Source organism: Homarus americanus, unplaced genomic scaffold (assembly GCF_018991925.1).
Source record: "Homarus americanus isolate GMGI-L3 unplaced genomic scaffold, GMGI_Hamer_2.0 scaffold47790, whole genome shotgun sequence".
Taxonomy (NCBI): Eukaryota; Metazoa; Arthropoda; class Malacostraca; order Decapoda; family Nephropidae; genus Homarus; species Homarus americanus.
Genome location: NW_024747575.1, coordinates 536044 through 556594, shown reverse-complemented (window position 1 = coordinate 556594; position 20551 = coordinate 536044). Strand labels below are relative to the sequence as shown.

Here is a 20551-nt window from a genome sequence, read left to right as displayed (position 1 = left end):
TCATTTAATGCAGTTTCTTCGTCCCGTTGGGACATATCATACGCCTCCTTACCATTGGTACGTCCCAGATGCAGCCTCTTACACTTCGTGACATTGAATCTTAGCAGCCATTCCTTCGACCATTATTTATATATATATATATATATATATATATATATATATATATATATATATCTATATATCTATATATCTATATATATATATATCTATATCTATATCTATATCTATATATATCACATATATATATATATATATATATATATATATATATATATATATATATATATATACAAGTAAACTGTAGGTATGCTTGGGAACTTCGTGTTTTCTTCTTCCTGGTTATATATATATATATATATATATATATATATATATATATATATATATATATATATATATATATATATATATATATATATATATATATATATATATATATATATATATACACACACACAAATAAGAGATACACAGGTGAGGGAGACACGGACAAAAGACAACATAGATGAGAAAGACACAAATGAGACATTAGTAAGACACAAGTGAGACAGGTTTTCTCCCAGGACACAGAGAGGTAGGTGGTGGAGGACTGGTGGTAGTAGTTGAGGTAGTGGTGGAGGGCTGGTGGTGAGGCAGTACAGTTTTATAAGAGGTATACTTTAAGTGTATACAGGTATTTGTTTTTAAGAGGATGGGAAATAAAAGGTCATAATCCATAAATACTAGTCTCCCATTTTATTTTCTCTTGTATATCACAAAAGCAATTAACGCATTATACAAATAATATATGTAAGAATAATGTACTAATAATAAATCTTTTAATATTCCCTTTTATCAAGAGATCTGACTGAGGCAATGTCCACTAACAACTTTATATTGTCAAGTGGCACTACAACTGCCATGCACTGATGTTTCATGTTTGGCATTGTACTTATCATTTAAGAAATTATATCAGTGCTAATTTCCTAGTAACACTAAAATCAAAGTACAGTACTTATAAATTGCCAATCACTCCTTTATAAAGTTTATGAAAAGCCTGACTTTAAAATAACAGGAGACACATCTCCTCATATAAAGCTTCAACAACAGTATATTATCAATCACCTCATTCAAACAATAAACTATGATTCTAACACTGCAATTCAGCCTCATTAATTCTGACTAGGAATCTATGCAAAATATAGCATTCCTGCTCTAGATTACCAAATATAAATCTGGTTATTGGTTTCAGAGTGGCCGCTGTGACAACCAACTATATCTTTGAATGAAGTAAACAGAGGAGTGCAGAGTTAATAAGGTTGAACTGTAACATTGGTCAGCACACACCCCTAACATGGGAATATGTACAGATGAAGTCCCTAAATAAGGTGTACTAGTATTTCTACAGAGCTGATGGCTGCTCTATTTTCTCCTGCAGAGCTGTCACCTGCTCTATTCTCTCCTAAAGAGCTGTTGGCTGCCCTAATCTCCTACATCTTCATTTTATCACAAGCAGGCAAACTATTCTGTGGCAAGGGCAACCATCCTAATACATAGTCATTTCACAATGATCACTTTCTCTCTGGAACCTGAAAGTGATCACTATAGAAACATATCCAGTGTTCTATAAGGACAGGAGGAGGAGGCATGTTTATTTACTACAATCGTTTTCGATGTATTAATGTGTCTGATTTATATAGAAAATGATTTTAAGATAAAATATATTTTAATTAATCGGGCCTTTCAATTCTAGAAGAAATTCATACAGCAATAATAAACAAACACTGTACAGGTGAGAAAATTCCATGGAGCATCCCTCACCACACCAGGGAGACAAGAACACTGTATATCTGAGAATTAAAATGATTGCTCCTAAAACATTTGATATTTAAGATCATGATGTGAGATGACAGAAGAAAGAATGCAGTCAATATAGCATTTTGTGGACTTGAATGATCCCAACAAAAGTGACACAAATAGGAATATCCTATTTATGTATTCTTTCAATCTCCTCAGCAACCACATCGAGTTATAACTGAGACTGGGAGCATCCTCAGTTGATATCAACAGTATTGTCCTAGTAATGAGAATATCTTCACAGCGATGAAAATAAGCTCATGACCGTCAGCATACCTAACAGATGAGAATATTTCACACATCCAGAGATTTAATAAGTTAGATGCATGGTGTAGTCTGCAACAACAGACACACTGAAGTAACAGTCATTCTGGGATAGAGAGATTCCCAATATAACAATTGTGTCTCAACAGAAATGTTTCTAAGCACTTGGTATGGTGCTCAGAAAAAAATCACAAGATGTCACTTGATGTATCCAACTAGAAATTTATTTGAATTCGATTCATGATCAGGCAATGCTTATTAAGAAAATTTTAATCTATATATATATATAATCACATAACTAAGACCATCACACGAAGCACAAAATCAGTTGCTTCATTATTTTTTCTACAAGAAAAATGTATTAGACACTGAAATTCTTTCAAAGGTAACTTAAAAGAGGAAGCCAAGAGCTTCTTTGAGCAGTTATTGAATAAAAACAATGTTGCCATTTGCAAATCCTAAACCATGTGATAGCAGCATTATTTTATGTACTTGAAGCCGCAGCCTGAGTTGCAACTTAAAAGGTTCCATGGAAGACAATTTGTAACCTATACTCATCATAAGGTTCAGTGGAAAATATAAGAAAAATGAACCTGTTGAGGTTGAGGCTACCATTATCTCCTGGTGACCACTGGCAACAGAATGTGGGAGCTAGGACGGCTGGCCGCATACAGAGGATTAACAATTTTTAATATTGGTAGTGGAGTCAGGCTCATTTTAACATTGCAATAACAATACAGAAAGCCTGAAAATCAAAATTCGATATCAACAAAATATTGCAAAACTATCTCAATACTGACTAACAGAAAATAATGTACAGTAGTTTCAAATAATAAAAAAGGTTATGTCATAAAAAAAATCTTCCTTTTTTTTTTCAACAGTATGGTACATACAGACCATCCTAACTGAAATACACAAGTAGTAAATGAGATTATTTGCCACTGCAGAGATCACGGAGCTACCAAATTATTACTGGTAATACCAAATGATCAAATATTAAAATATTTTTAGTGTGTATTAATTTATTTAAATATAAATCGATATAAGTTATATACCCAATCACATCAGCATTTTGCTTGTTTTTTCCTCAATGCCCAATATCAGTCACCTCCCACACAACACCTGAAGAAGTCTGCATGTTGGTTTGAATATTATGTGAAGCAATGGTTATTTCTGCAGAAATGCTTTGTATATTTTTATCCTTGCCACACAGACAGCATACAACTGTTCTTGTTCAGAAACTGGCCTCTGCCTATCACTAGTGCTGTACTGTACTGAACTACCATTTATTCTCAAACTTGACTTTTTTCTCATGCCAGAGATACAAGAGCACAGCATGGTGGTACACTTTCTCTATCAATAAAAAGATAATCTTAGACGATTCATATTTCTATTATTCCTTTCCCTACTTATCTTATTCTATTGTCCTGCTTCTAGTTTTCCTGTTGAAATATAACTGCCAAAATGTCCTTTCCTTTATACACACTCTCATTTATCTGTGCCAGTAGTTGATCACTGCTTAACATGCATTACCACAAAGCCTACACATTCACACACACTTATTCAACAAAATCTTCGAGTGTTGTGGATGGATCTTTGACCCGAGGTGTGGACATGATAGTAACAATATTTTTGGTGACAGAAAGTGCCCTCCTGAAAGTTTTAAGATAACCAACAGAAAATAGGAGATATTTAAAAATTATAAAGAATAACAATTGTGTCTTACCAACAGAATTTGAGAGATTGATCAAAATTCACAAGAGCAACAATAAGCAACATGCAATAATTAGAACCCTTGTATATGGAAGAATATTTATATTTCACTGAATAAAAATTCATGCCTACAAATTTATTCCTAATACCATATTGTACCCTTGGGCTATATAAAAGAAAAATAGCAAATAGATATAACCATGTCATATATACTACAGTACAGCCTCATTTTTAATGGGGCTTTGTATACATAAAATTGTGAGAACACAAATCTGTAAAATTGTGGGAAATTATGAGTTAGGTTCCAGGCACCGTTGGAACCATTCATTAAAATTTTTTTACTCCCTATACACTGTATTGTACTCTATTAAATAGCATTGATTGTACACTAAAATGTATAAGCATAACTAAAGTTTATTCTAATCAATAAACAGATTATTGGAGTTATGTCATCTCAAGACGAGGGCTGGTAAACACGCACACAACAGAATGGTGACCCAACACTGCATGTTCATGGCACAGCTGTTCCCCACACTCTGTTCTGTACAGTAGTGTTGTATAAATGACTTTTAGATATTAAAATATTAAGGTATGCATTTCATTTTCATTCATTTTAACGCTATAGTGAATGTGATGGGAGACGACACTCACCATCGCCATGTCATCAACCCCTGCCTATGGCCACCACATACTGTACTTCCAATGTCTGGTCTGACATTACATTACTTCATCTCGCTATATTAAACAGTAACATTTGTAGCGTAGTGCACATGATTTAGTGTAGATCAGGTTGTAACTGACAGGTGCCAGATGACATCCCTTACCATGGAAACACTAATGAACCAATCTGTGTGTGGGATGCATCACCATTGGTCAATCAGTGACTAAACTACCTCACCATTATGCTTGTTGTCTTACAATCCACTGTAAGTGGTTACTGCTTCGGCCACGCTGCCATGAGAGTTTATAAGATAAAAATTATATTTAGGTAGAGAAATAATCGAGGAAAAATTATGTCCTTATTTCATTTATCATATTAATGTAAATTCTGTCTATATAGATTGTTTATAAATGAAGGGTTACTAGATATTTAGAAAAACAAAAGCAAACAACTAATCAATATTGCCCGCTTGTTTTACACGGCATAAAATTTAAACTTACCGCAGTACGACCTCTCATGCTACAGCCTACCTGGAGAAGAACTGCCCTTACAATCTGGTAGTTTTTCATATACAATGCTAAAATTTTTGCAAATTAACTCCCAAATATAGTTAAATTAAAAACCACACACAAAAGCAATCAAATGTAGCATATTAGCATACAAGAAGTGTTAAATATATTGTGTGCGTATATAATTATAATTATATATACATATTCCATATACAGATTCCAGTTGTTACACCTACTGATGAATTGGTCATTTACACAAGGGAATCCAAAAATAAATTCTAAATATACAAGCAAACAAGTAACAGCTCTAAAAGTAAGGATAAATCACCAACAACTTGCTTGGGATGATCATATTATTTCTCTTAAGTACAGAATACTATTAATGGGATGTCTTCCTCCTTTAGGGACATGGGTCTTATCTACATCAAGTTCTCAGAAATTTAGAGTATGGGCAGAGGTTGGGTGCTTCTTACTTTCCTTGCAGTAACAATATCTTTAAATGTGACTTTGCTCACTGAGTCCATCTTGTACCTACTGTTGGTTGAAGTAATATTTTCAAGAATAGTATAGCAATGTGAAATGCTTGTGAGCCATCTGCAGTTTGTTTACTGAAATTGATATCTACCTGAAGTGGTTTTTGTCACATTATCATTTGAAATATGAAAGTATTGTCATACATTAATAATGTCTTCATTTACTGAAAAAAAATAACAAAAGAACATTTACTTCTGTGTGTATTTCTGAGAGGTTTTACTGTATACAACAAATTTAACATTTTCAGAGCAATACTAAATTATATTAAATTATATTTGCAGCAGTTGGATGTCCTACAACAAACTATTGAAGTTTACTTGCTAAGAGTGATTGGCTCCAGACTAAGTAGTTCCTTTGATTGATCAAGTGTCAGTTTAAATTACAAAAACTTCCTTATGCTTGGGCAAGAATACAACTTCTGAAGGATGCTCCTTTGTGTAACCAGCCTCTTGAATATCATTAACATTCACTAAGCAAAAATTTATTATCTTTAATATAAACAACAATTCTAACTGGCTTTGTCGTATTAGCTGATGCAGCAATAAGACATAATAATTCCAATAAATACACTAGTATCCTTGGGAGGAGAGAATTACACTACAAATAATGTTTAACCATCTAGGTGGTTCTTATTAACTAAAATTGGGAATACTAGTGTAAAATATAACTGTACAATGGGCAGTAGACCACTGCAAGAGTTTGCACAAGCCCCATAACTTTGAGAAATTATAAATTATATTAACTCAACAAAGTAATAGCTGAGACCATAAAATATGCCTTAAGAACAAGGAACACATAGTATAATGTTACAATTACAAAACTTGGTATTTAAATGAATAATGTCCACTGGTAATGTATGTTCAGTTCACAGCTGGTCCAGCGTACTGGCACCACAGTAATTTACCTTCAGTCACTCATGCACTTTACACACCATGAAAATCTCCTGAAGTACTGAAGTCAGTTCTGCCATATAAATAGGATCACAAGTACCTCAAGACTGCAGTTAAAACACAGAGTATTAGCACCTAGAGCCTTAAAGGTAATTCTGAGTCCTTGATATGGAGTAAATATATCACTGTTACAGTGAATGTGAGCTGTACTGTGGGCTCTGCACACATTGTCAACATACTGTTCGCTGTTATCAATCCAAATGTCTTATTCAAACAGCGAGGTCTTGGAGAGGTTGAGCATGTGAGTGTGTAGATGTTGGTGAATTTAGCTGAAGATGTGACATGTTATAAATATGACGCAGATATAGTGACCAAGCTGTGAAGAAATGGAACATAATTCTGTCAGATACATCACCACAGTAATCAAGATAATATAAACTTCCACCAATGCAGTTCCAAGTCATTTTGAAACCTTCCTGATGTATTGGACAACACTGCCTCTAGAGGGCCATCAGTAATAAATAGGTGGTAGGTAATAAGGCAGGTACTAGAAGATATCTGGGCATCTGGACCAATCCTGGCGATCCTTGCAGTCCCAGTACTCGTGAGTGTACCTGAACACAAGGGCCCCGGTGGATTCATCAGTCTCCTTGGTGAACCAAGTAGGACTGTAAGCTGGGTATTCCCGGCCTGTTGAGTGTCAATAGAAAAATTTGTAATCATATATTTAAACAATACAGTACTACATATATACCCACCTCCTGTAGCTTTTCAATAGCTATATATTTTTTATTCTATATGTCGTCAAACAGTTAAACATGTTACTGTCAAGAGGAAAAGTGTTTTTGCCAAAAATTATTATTATTGTGACCAAATTTGTGAAAATTTTGATTTTGTTAAAACTCTCAATACAGATACAGTACTGGATGAAGACATACAAGGTAGATGGTCTCAACAATAGTCTCTCATGGGTTGCCTTCATCAGGCACTAATGATTAACACTTTCAAACAAATTCTTTGCTCATCCCATTAAATCATTATTTCTCTCAGTGATCAGTGATTATATGAACCCTTTAAAGAATCATAGGCAGTTGTTTTATTTCAAAAGAGACAGACAAGACACTTTATCTGGGATGGTGTAGATATTTTTTTTGTCGTAAACACACACCAAGTACTGTACAAGAAAACACTACAATAGCACGGTGATGGCAGTGTCAAGAGCACCTGCTTACCGTATCACCTTTGTCAATAAACCAAACACAAATAGCCACTCCCTATAAGAGTGAGGTTTTCTATCAGGGATGTGTTGATATACACTTATGTCAGTTAGTGTAGAGGATATTATAAGCCACCTTGCTGGAGCATTGGGAAGGGTTTATAAAATTTAGACACACAGAAATGTTTTAATTAAAATTTCAGCCATTTGACTTCTTGGTAAGAGTATTGATGACCACACTAGAAAACATCCTTGGCACCCTGAAGACTAATGACTCTACCAAACATGACCAATAAGACATCTACTGAGAGCAAGTAACCTATGATAGCCACATACTTGGCTAACAGCAAGTGATCTTTTTTTAAGTCAAGGTGTAACAAATCATAAAAAATTAAACTGCATGACAAGAACAAACTGGCATGGATTTTTCTAAATCCCCCTCCCCCATTTACTGCAGGGTTGGCAGCAACAAGAGCTAATACAGGATACACATATGCTTTTTTGTTTCTTCATTGTTATTCACTCACTACCATAAAACATGTTGTAGCTCCCAACCCATAACAATGCCATAAGTCAGGTTTACCCATAAAACTTCATCCAGTCAGCATCAGGTCATTCCCCAAAAGTCACTCACTTTGTTCTTTGCTCTTTCATGCACACTACTGAGGTTCCCTGAGTAAGTGTCCCTCTCTCTTTAAATGCATTCAAGAATTCCCCTCTACCATCCTTGTCAGAATTATACACTTAAGCAATCCTCCACTTCTCATTCTCTTAGGAAGCTCATGCCATCTCAGTGGACCCTAGTACAGTCAGGAGAGATGCATTTTTCAAATCAACAAATGCCACAAAAAACTTCCTTACTTCTCAAGAGATCTTTTATTACCTTCCTTTAATGTAAATCTTCTTCCTTTTCTGAACACACACACACTGCTACAAGTCCCTCAATACTTAGCATAATCTTCCATAGAACACTTTACTTATTTTTCTATAATTTTTACATTCATTATTACTCCCTTTGCTTACCACCATTCCTTTGTTATCCTTCCCTCACTCATACACAGCCTGTACTGTACACTCTTCTTGTCCATATTTTCGTATCACCTTCTCCTCCTCTTTTGTTCTGACACTATTAAACCCACAAGCTAAACAGGATAATGCCACCTCTCTCATGTGTTGCACCTCGTAATGGTTCAAAGCCTTTTCCGTAGTCACCCCTTTTATTTCCATATGTATTTCTCATATTTTGTCATGTTAATTACCACCTCCAGAACATACATGCTAAATTCAGATTGATATTAGTTGATGATAATGATGATACTGTAATAAAAAAAGTCAAAGGTGTCAAGTAAAGGAAAGGAAAGATTGTCTTGGCAGGTGATGAGTCAGATGAGTTAAAACAAAAGAGCAACAAGATCCGAGTCTGCTAACAGGGAGCCTAAATGCCACAAATACAGAGGAGTAATTTACTATGAAGGGTTCATTTACTATCAAATTATAGCACTAATGTTGCACTGGTTACTGTGTACAAGTCATGTTACCTCAATATATGGCTACTGTACTGAACTGAACTGTACTAAAAATTTTGAGCAATTACTGTACCACTATAACCTAACTGCTCCACTGTGCAACATAATTTTACAGTAGCTAATTCCATCTAAATATTACAAGCCTTTATAATCTGAGTTTGTCATTTTTGAAGTTATTTTTACTTACCTTCTGCAGGCCACAGCACCAGGAATAGCAAGATAACAACAATGAAATACAATACACAATGCTCAACACTACATTAAATTAACCTTTTCTAAATGTTTTATTCCTTATTTACTTGAACATAATGCTAAAGAAAAAGCTTAAAATTTGGTGCCACTTTGGGTCACAAAATCAAATAAATATTAGCAGTACTCTGGATTCATTTTGAGACTCAGGTTTTAAAACACTGAGACAACCCTTTAATAATGTGAAGCTCTACTGTACAGGTGTTTCCTTCTCATTAATTATTCTCACCTTTCACGAATTGGTAATGATTGAATCCATTTCCTAAATCTTACTTCCCAGAGACAAACAAAAGTGAATTCAAATTTTGTTAAGTCAGTGTCAGAATACTGAATTGAAAATATGTCTATTCCATGAACTTGAATTGCCATACACTCAGGGAAGCCAAGGGTCAAATATTTACAACTCAAAACTGATAATTATTCAAACATAATATATAATATAAAGTTTAATTGTACCCTGTATATGTCTTTGTCATACAAAACTTAATTTACATTTTGAAAGATTCTTAAAGAAAAATAATCCTTCAAAAGTTTAAGTAAAATTTCTGACAATAAAACATTATACAGCAAAAAAAAGCTATAACAATTGGGCAACTGAACCTGAAATACCATTTTATGATCTGAAATGAGCAAATGATTAGTTATTATAGGATCGACTCGTTAATGTTGTTATCTATCACCATACTCCATGAACACAGTAACAGCAGCTAGTGCCCGACGTAACTGGCAACTGGCACCAATAAGCCTTTACCTTCACTTTCAAACAAACACTGCCAACTTGTTTTACATTATTTTCCTTTACTTTTTAAAACTCAGCCCCTACTTCATCCTGATGAACAAGTATCCACATTTATCTCAATAGTTTCTTTACATCTTCCAGTCACACTCTTTCCTCAGCTTAATGATTTTTATAACCATTTTCTTACTTATTTTGTTTTCTTTTGCCCCGAGCCCTCCATTAGCTGTTATTCTTGCCTCTACGAAATTATGGTTATTAGCTGCGTATTGTTCACATCTTTCATCTTATATTTCATTCCTTTATCCACTAATAAATAATCTATCAATTCTTTATTGCCTTTATGTATGCTTTTATCTTTCCCTCTTTTAAACCTTGTATGTTCATTATTTCTAATACTTCTCCCCTCTAACACACTACTTTTGATCTCTCCATTTCCAATCATTCCTAATACTGTCAACACTTACAGAACATCATAAGCTAATCTCCAGGTCTTTTGTTTCTCTATTACGATAAAATTTGTCGCCACTTCTTTAGGATCAATTTATTTGAAACAGATGGTGGTACACAGAGCTTTTGAAGGTTAATATAGTGCCTACAAAACTTCTGACCACCAATCAACTAAAATAATTGTGATGACACCTGGATCTGACATCGAGTATTAGTCCAATGAACAATCTTCTCACCTTCAGTTGCTGCCTCCTCTGCTTCTGCCTCCCGTCTGCGCCGAGTTGCTCGCTGCTTCTCTTCTAATCGAAGTTTTTCAGAATTTGCTTCGTCCCATCTGCCATCCTCCATTAGTCGCTGGTCAGGTCTGTTCCGAGAATCTGTGGGGCACACGTTTTCTTCCGGTTCGTTCAACTGACAAGCTAGCTCAGTGAAATTGTAGAATTTCTCTGCATCTGGACTGAAAATAGACAGTTCTGTGAGTACAATATTTTGGCAAAGATAATGACATTCAAAATTTTTTTCTAGGGTTACAGAGAATGATGAAATACTATTAATCTTTTAACCTTCCTCTCCAACCAAATTAGTTGAGAGAAACAATTGTATCAAGCCTAAAAGATTTCTGTCCCTTCACACCCTTTAACGTGAACAAGACATCACACAGAGACTATTGTACTGAAGATCTACTAAGATCAAACCCTTAAAGTAGAAATTATGATTCAGAACCATAGTTTTACATGGTTAATAACACACTGCAAGACCAGTAATGTAACTGAAAAAGTATTCAAATTTGTGTAAAATCCTCAGCCAATCTGTGAGCTGCCGGTAGTTCTTGACCTCTGGTCGTACAAAGACCATAATCACTAATCGGAGCAGTAACATGATTCTTAACAAGTTATATATCAATATATTATTCAGTCTGGTCCAAACTCGCAGTCAGTGGTGAAACTTACGTAACCGTGTTCCTCTTCCACAGTACTTTAGGTGGACCGGTCTCATAGACTGGCTTACCAGCACGTATGGACTGAGAAGTCACACGGCAGGCTTCTATCTTCTCATCCCACATACCCGTGATGAACCACTTAAAAGTACCTTCACTGTCCACAACATATCCAGTAACCTGTAAGACAGAAACATTATTAAATAGCACATACCATATAAAACATCTCTATCCCATCTTCCATTGTTTCTGTAAGTTTTACCTTTAACTTCAATGTGAATACTGTAGTTCAGTGATCTGAACCTCCTTGGCAAAAATTTTGTTTAAACAGCACAAATGGAGATTAAGAAACTTTATATCTATATGAGACATGACCCATTCTCCTATCTCCACTGTCTGAAACCATGGACTCTAAATTACAGTCCTATTTATCAGTCTTATTCACTTCAAATACTCATAACAATCTCAGAAAACCTGGTCAGCTCTATCCAACAAAGCCTGACTTATTATTTCACATTTCAGCACATGAAGTCATAACTTTTTTACAGTATTGTTTTGTACTGTACCTTCTTTGGAGTTTCCCTGGAGAAATAAGAATAAGGAATGAACTTAAGGCAACACTTGTCTCCAGTTTTGTGGTTAATGATCTCCATCTCTCCATGGTTGTCCAGCCACAGCTTCCCAACGATCATATTGTGAACTGTGGTGGACACCTTCCTCCAAGTGTAGTGATTACCTGCAACAAAAACAATCAAATATAATACTGTACTCTACAACTTATTTTATTTATGTAACACAGTATAATTTAACAGGATTACCATATACAGTCATCTACTTTATAGTACTTGTATAGACAGTATGAGTATACAGTACGTATATGATATTTCTCACATGCAATGCTTGATGCTTGAAGGTAATTTTTTTTTTTTTTTACATTCTGGTTATCTCTCATTCTCACACAAAGATGTACACATGACCCTATTGTAATGTTTAATATACATACAGAACTTAAAGAATTCTACAATGAGGCAGATTCTTACTGTTGGTATCAGAAGGAAATACCAGGAACTGTGTGTTAAGACTAAAACTAATCTTAGCTAATATAAAGAAGGTGAAAAAATGATAACCAGGAAGACAAGAGAAGGAAAATAAATAACAGAACTAAAAGAAGGATCAGCAGAGGAAAGACAGAAGTAGATCACAGATCACCGGTGAGCCGTACAGTACACAGGAGCAACACACTAACCACTGTTGTTAAAGTGGAGATGAGCGATGCCGAGGGGGATGATCTGGAGGTACTTGCCCCGGAACTTGGACGACATAGAGAACTCTTGCCAGCTGCTCCATCCAGTGCTGCCCTCAACATACTGTGCCACAATAGGTGGATGATGCGACACCTGACAACATAAACACGACCATTAGTACCACTCATCCACCATCAGAGTATTTATTATGGTCAAGATATGAATGTTTAACCTATAAACACACACACACACACAAAAGGTCTGAACTGTTACTATATTGTGATGTGTTATATTTGTATGAGTCTTGTTGAGGAATGTTGTACCTGTAAAGATATCTAGAGTTTGGGGTGGGTTGGTTAGATTGGGAAGGGTCAAGTTACTTTTGGGTTAGGCTCAGTTGAATTAGCTTAGGGTTGATGTGTTAACCCGGGTTTGGTTGGGTTGGGTTGGTAAGAGAACATGTTATACGGTAATCTACAAGAGATCTGGGTGATGTACATGTGTGTGAGTGTCATGGGACAGTGGAGCCTCTCACCCCACATTATAATAATAAGTGAGGGACTCCTTCCTTCTCCCCCGTGAACCAGCAGAGAACAAGAGCCACACATAACCAGGAACTACACAGTGGGAACTTTTGCATGTGATGCTGGTTTTGTTCCCACGTCCATCTTACCACGATTACTGCCGCCTTCACGCCATCTCGCACATCAACTTTCCACCCTTCGTGACACAAACATTATTCCGACAAAGTTAATGATATGTTATTAAATAAGTATTGCAAGAGATGCGTTCATCACCCACCGCCTGTGTGTCATGTTTACCTAACCTGATGATAGAAGAGTGAGGGTGTAAACAAGCAGTGAGGGAGGGGGAGTGTACTGGTAAGCAACATTTTGTCTGTCTAGTAAAATGAACTGTTCAGGTATTCATGGATTATTGTGGGTTATGACATAGTTTGTGGATACTAAAGTGATAACAGAGTATGTGTGTGTTGACCAACTAGTGTTACTACAGTAGTGCCGGGCATCATGCTGGACCACCTGTGACTACTGAATGGCCTCATTATCTTCAAAATGGTATATCCATAACCAAATAAAACACACAACAAAGTGAACTAACATGTTTCAGGACAAAAACCAGTTCTCTTCTTTTCTCCCACTGTCTGAATGTCTGAGAATCTTAAACACCAAACAACACCTTCCTGAACAAATACAAGATGGCTGCACCCCTCCCATACTAGCGGGGCATATTATATCACCAGTGTGGAGGCAGGAAGATGGCGTCCCGGTCTCTTAATACTGATCATAGCGTCAACTTGAACACAAACTCACATTATACTGTATTGGTCTGTCTTACAAGTACCCAACAGGAAGACTCTCCACAAGCATGAAGTGAGGCGGCTAAGGCAGGGAGATAAAGTAGGGTGAGATGGGAGGGAGTTAGGTAGGGTGTTGTGGCCCGCAATACTGAAGTCATACAGCAAGAATCTAGCATGTAGAGTAGTACTGAAGGGAACACCACACATTTAGAGAGAGAGACAGGGGACCACAAACGCATGTACAGCAAGTAATGGTCGTTCAAAATCACACGTCATCTAAACCTCAAGTACTACTGACTACTACTGTCGCCCAGTTGACTACACATGGGAACTAGCAGCCGTAATAAACATGATACTGTGGTTCTACTTGGCTGACCAGGTAGAAAGGTTTTCCAATATGCAAATGAGTATGTCACTACTAAAGGAAAATAATAAGGGACAGATATGGACGGTGTGGGTGAAGGAGGGGGCCATGCAAAGAGAGGCAGACTGACAAAACTAAAATAAGGAGAGAGGCTGGGGGAATATAGAGAGGGAAGGAGAGAGGCTGGGGGAATATAGAGAGGGAAGGAGAGAGGCTGGGGGAATATAGAGAGGGAAGGAGAGAGGGGGAATATAGAGAGGGAAGGAGAGGGCTGGGGAATATAGAGAGGGAAGGAGAGAGCTGGGGAATATAGAGAGGGGAAGGAGAGGGGGGAATATAGAGCTGGGGGAATATAGAGGGGAGAGAGAGAGAGGGAAGGAGAGAGGCTGGGGGAATATAGAGGGAAGGAGAGAGGCTGGGGGAATATAGAGGAAGGAGAGGCTGGGGAATATAGAGAGGGAAGGAGAGAGGCTGGGGGACTATAGAGGGAAGGAGAGGGGCTGGGGGAATATAGAAAGGGAAGGAGAGAGGCTGGGGGAATATAGAGAGGGAAGGAGAGAGATGAACAAGTGCGGAGGAATAGGAAGATAGGTAAGGCTGTGTGTTGGACAGGACCGTAGAGGAGGGGTAGAGTCACCCAGGCCAGTGGCAGCAGGCCCAGGGTACACTCTCCCCATAAATCCCCATTGATATACTGTAACTTACTTCCTGCTTCCTCTTATAAATTTTCATCTTTCTTCTAACTTTACTACGAATTCTCCACTCTTTATCACCTCTTCCTAATTCCTCACCTTCTGCCTCTCCACATACGTTACATTACTTTAAACCTCAACTGCCCCCCACCCCTCTACAACTACCAACACTGGGTACCTGGACAGTTTCACAAGCCACAATATCACGCACGCCCACCCACCCACCCAGCCAACATGACAACACCAAATTAATTCACCTGTACCTCGAATGTTATCACTTTCTGCGTGACCAGTGTTGACAAGACGAGACACTGTACACGGGAGATGATTCTGTGAGTGGCCGGATGGTGGGGTCGTGACAGTACCAGCGGCCGTGTTCTGACGTTCTAAACCAATCACTGTTTGGGTCTACCTGGCCGTATATTGCGTCTCACTAGTCATTATATTGTCATGTGTGAATGAGTGAACGTGTGTGTGTGTGTGTGTGTGTGTGTGTGTGTGTGAAGATGGAGGCTGGCAAATATTCCACTCTAAACGGCCAGCAGGGATGTATGTATGTCAGGTTTCTCTAGTGGGCGAGTCTTACTTCCGGTCATATACACAGCGAGGGATGACAGGATGGTAAAGCTACAGTGCCTGACTTACTCATCATCCTCTCTCTCTGTATGCTAAGTCACTCTGTGTGTGTGTGTGTGTGTGTATGCGTTCCATACACTGTCACTAACCATTCCCCTACTGCAACCTGTACAGAACCTGTCATACACAAGTACAAAACACTGAGATGATATTGTAAGGCTGATAAATCACACTTTTCAGTCAACAGCCCCGGCACACACCACCAATGTACTGCTTAAATTACTGTGTACTATATTGTGTTGTCGATATGAATACGAGTTACCATAAAACGTTGGTGAAGAGCATGGTGTAGGGGGGGGGGGCAGGTGAGTATGTGGATGGACTAGACTGGGTTAGGGCAGTGAGGAGATGGGGGTGTGAGGTAGTGATGGATGTAGTCACAGGTAACATGTTAAAGGTAAGGCGGATATGACAATGTGGGAATGGGACCACACACACACCTTAATAAGCACAGTCTCACACCTCAAGAATATTGCCACCTTTCTAACATACTAGAAGACCTCCTGAGTCAGTGTGGGGGTGAGTACACAGGGTGATGCGAGGTGTTCTTCCTGCCAGGCCCCACAACACACCTCCTTCCTCCATCTGCTGGTTCTTCCTAACCTGACCTAACCTAAACTACCCCACACCTACACTTACTATAATACCATTACTGTTTGACGCCATTAAAGTAGGAGGCTCACTTATGTCCCACCAACCTCATACGCACACGGCAAACACAAACACACTTTGTATATTTTCAGCCACCGGCTGCAACTCTATTAATAAACCGTTTATTATTAACACACACACACACACACACACACACACACACACACACACACACACTTACTATCTAAGACGGCGTGTGTTGCCGCGTGACTGACACACACATGATACGCTGCTCCCCTTCCTCACAGTTTTTTTTATATCCCATAATTCCTCTCACCAACAACGTATGATCGACCCTCTCCCTTTACCCCCCCCCTCAACACCTGCCCCGGTACTGAGTCTTTGTGGCAAGGTCAGGTCAGGGTGTGGACTGTGATGACCCCTTGATGTTTCTCCCTCAGTACACAAACATTCTTACAGACTCCAGGAAATTAAATGTAATGAAACGAATGTCCACTCCATTGTCATAATTACAGGTGTTGTGTTAACTCTTAGTCATTATTACACTACCTGGTGCTGGGAGTTATAGGGGGGGTATTGACCGTATTTTACTTCAAGGAGGTAGAAATAACACCTGTAATAATGACTGATGATTGGAACTCACCTGTGTAATAATAATCGTATTGTGGAAATAACACGTAACACCTGTACACTAATGGCTGGCTGGGTGTTAAGGTGAACCAACAAAAACTAAAAAAATTCAGAGCATGAGGGAAGGAGCTGGGATTGTTACCACCACCACCACATTAGCCACAACTCAGCACACAAACAATTCCACAGAACTTGTAGACCTGTGGGAGAACACCTGAAGGATGACGACGAGGAGGAGGAATTCCAAACTGTACAGATATATACTTTCACATGTGTACTGTACATTCTCCCGATCACCATCACTGGGAATATGCACTCACTTTCACTCTCAGGGGGATCACACTCATGACACACTTGGGAGGAGTTGTTGTTTCATGTGAGGGAGGGCGGGAGAGGACGTGAGGGAGGGCGGGAGCGTGAGGAGTGTGCTAGTTTATATAAAGAGGGAATGTCTTCTCTTCTTCCTCACGTCACCTCCACGCTCCAACACTCTCACCTAAACATGTTATGATCTCATGTGAGGGTACTCCTTTATACACTGACGACACGACACGACACGACACGACACGACACGACACCCTCATCTTCTCCGAATGACTCCGTGTGACACATAACCAGATATAAACTAAAACTAATCACTCCATAACACACACACACACACACACACACAAAATAATAAACAACTGCTGATTTATGTACTGTACAGCCCTGTATATGTATTCAATGTATATTATATCATTATGTCTAAATCAAATGTAAGTCTGTATATTTTCAGCCACCGGCTGCAACTCTATTAATAAATCGTTTATTATTATTATTATTATTATTATTAACCCGGCCAGTACCGTCAGGAAGGCTTCAACGCTGACTCGTCAACTATCTACATTGTCTCTATACATAAAGAATCAATATAAACCTGTATGACGACTAATGAGTACATACATCACACGTCAAGGTCAACATTAGTTTAAAACATCAGCACCATAAGGAGTGATGTTTACTTCTTGTACCCCCGATCAACACTCCACAGCCTGTCAACAACAACAACAACAACAACAAACACCTTTATTTTTCATCTCAACACGTGGAGGCAGAGGGAGTAAACGCAGCAAGCATACCAGACAGTCAGGCACACCACTAACACGTGCCGGTGGCGGGGCGGTGTGGCACTGTTACCTGGCACTGATAGCTCTACGTTATAAATACCAACAGTGCCATGCTATACCTGGGGTCTGTGACTCTTTGATCTGATCTGCCTCAGCACATTGGCGGCTACCCTCCTCTTCCGGTGCTGCTTCCCTTCCCCTACCACCACCTTTACCACCATTAACCGCCACCTTTACCACCATTAACCACCACCTTTACCACCATTAACCACCACCTTTACCACCGCCGCCACCTTTACCACCATTAACCACCACCTTTACCACCATTAACCCCTTTACCATTAACCTACCTTTACCACCATTAACCTACCTTTACCACCATTAACCACCTTTACCACCATTAACCACCACCTTTACCATTAACCATACCTTTACCACCACCTTCCACTTTACCACCATTAACCACCACCTTTACCTTACCACCATTAACCATACCTTTACCACCATTAACCGCACCTTTACCACCATTAACCGCCACCTTTACCATTAACCGCCACCTTTACCACCATTAACCACCACCTTTACCACCATTAACCACCACCTTTACCACCACTACTAACATAACTAATTTATTGAGTATTAACGCGACTTGGGTAAGACTGATTTGAGTGAGTGAGTGAGGATGATGATAGTGATCCCTTCGTCACGGCAGGCAGGCAAGTACAGCCAACATCGAGGTGTGTTGTATTACGCCATGCACTACCTGTCACTATACCCTAATTAACACATCACCTGAGTGGACACACCATCCTGCGCTATACCTTCACTACCTATCGAGATATAGACCTTAAACAACTTATATTGAAAAAGGACTGCTCTCTCTCTCTCTCTCTCTCTCTCTCTCTCTCTCTCTCTCTCTCTCTCTCTCTCTCTCTCTCTCTCTCTCTCTCTCTCTCTCTCTCTCTCTCTCTCTCTCTCTCTCTCTCTCTCTCTCTCCTCTCTCTCTCTCTCTCTCTCTCTCTCTCTCTCTCTCTCTCTCTCTCTCTCTCTCTCTCTCTCTCTCTCTCTCATGACCTCCACCGTCACGCCAACAAGACAGACATCAACTAGGTCACCAGAACCATGACGTGAAACACACATAACTTGGGGGGGAGAGCGTTACTTCCTCCCCTACCCCGCCCCATGGACACAAACAACGCTCATTAGTCACAGGTGCACAGCAGTATACTCCACACACCACGCTCTGTTACAATTAATGCTATAGTAACGTAACCACATGTGTGTTAACTACTGTCAGAGGAGAACAGCACAACACAACACATCAAAACCAATACAACACAACACTATATTGGCCAATAAACTCGAGCTAAGCAACACCAGACTAAACATTACACGAGGATAACTATTACTACCACTGTGTTCCTGTGTGTGGGTTAGTGTACACAGAGGGGCGAGGATGACCCCTTCTATAATAGTGGTATGACCTCACACACACACACACACACACACACACACACACACACACACACACACACACACACACACACACACACCGATGATTATGGAACTAACAGAGAGAGAGAGAGAACATATCTTTTTCATAATTGGAAAGTAATGGTGATGTAACACTGAGACACCAAGGCGATGATATGAGAATTGTCTTGGTGTACTTTAAATAATAGAAGGTAGAGGTGTAGGGGAGGAGGGATGCATGGTGGTGACTGAGGAGAAGAGAAAAGGAAGGGGAAGGGAAGAAGAGATGAATAACATAGGAGAAAATGAGAGAAAAGGCGAAGAATAGGTGAAGGAAGGAAGGAAGGAAGGAGGGGGCAGGTCGTCAACACACCTCAACCAGTCAACACGACAATAGTGAAGGTAACACGTGTCTTGGGTCCCGGTGAGAGGCACAACACACTCCTCAGGTGTCACAACCACAACACCAGCATATATATACCATAAAGAACTGACAATATTAGGAATTATTTATGTGTGGAGGACAGGTGTGGAGGAACAGGTGTGGAGGGTAGGTGTGGGGGCAGGTGAGGAGGGTAGGTGTGGAGAGTAGGTGTGGAGGGCAGGTGTGGAGAGCAGGTGTGGAGAGCAGTGCTGTGTGAACCATGACCAGTTACGTGTTCACACCTAACCTAACCTAACCTACACCCACCTCCTCAACTCGTGGGCACAGATACGCAGGTGATGCTCAGAACTGCCAGTCAGCACCACACCACACCAAACCACGCCAGACCACGCCACACCACACCAAACCACGCCAGACCACGCCACACCAAACCACACCACACCACACCACGCCACGCCACAGGTTGAAAGGCGTGGTTGGGTGGAGCTGGTGAGGGCGGGTGTTGGAACAAACACTGCGTCAGGTGGCGTCAGCAGCCTCCGTGTAGCCCACCTGTGCGACACGCGACCA

General features: G+C 39.2%; 1 protein-coding gene across 5 annotated transcripts in view; it reads right to left on the bottom strand.

Moving 5' to 3' along the window:
* Positions 1–712: 712 nt before the first annotated feature.
* The window catches only part of LOC121879636 (oxysterol-binding protein 1-like), a 162256-nt gene continuing 142417 nt past the window's right edge, over positions 713–20551 (bottom strand). For all 5 annotated transcript variants that reach the window (XM_042386308.1, XM_042386307.1, XM_042386304.1 and 2 more), the window contains 5 exons: positions 12768–12918; positions 12088–12257; positions 11535–11701; positions 10821–11041; positions 713–7097 (listed from right to left, as the gene is read on the bottom strand). In XM_042386308.1, the coding sequence (XP_042242242.1) occupies positions 6955–7097; positions 10821–11041; positions 11535–11701; positions 12088–12257; positions 12768–12918 (852 nt within the window). In that variant the 3' untranslated portion in view covers positions 713–6954. The remainder of the gene's footprint in view (positions 7098–10820; positions 11042–11534; positions 11702–12087; positions 12258–12767; positions 12919–20551) is intronic.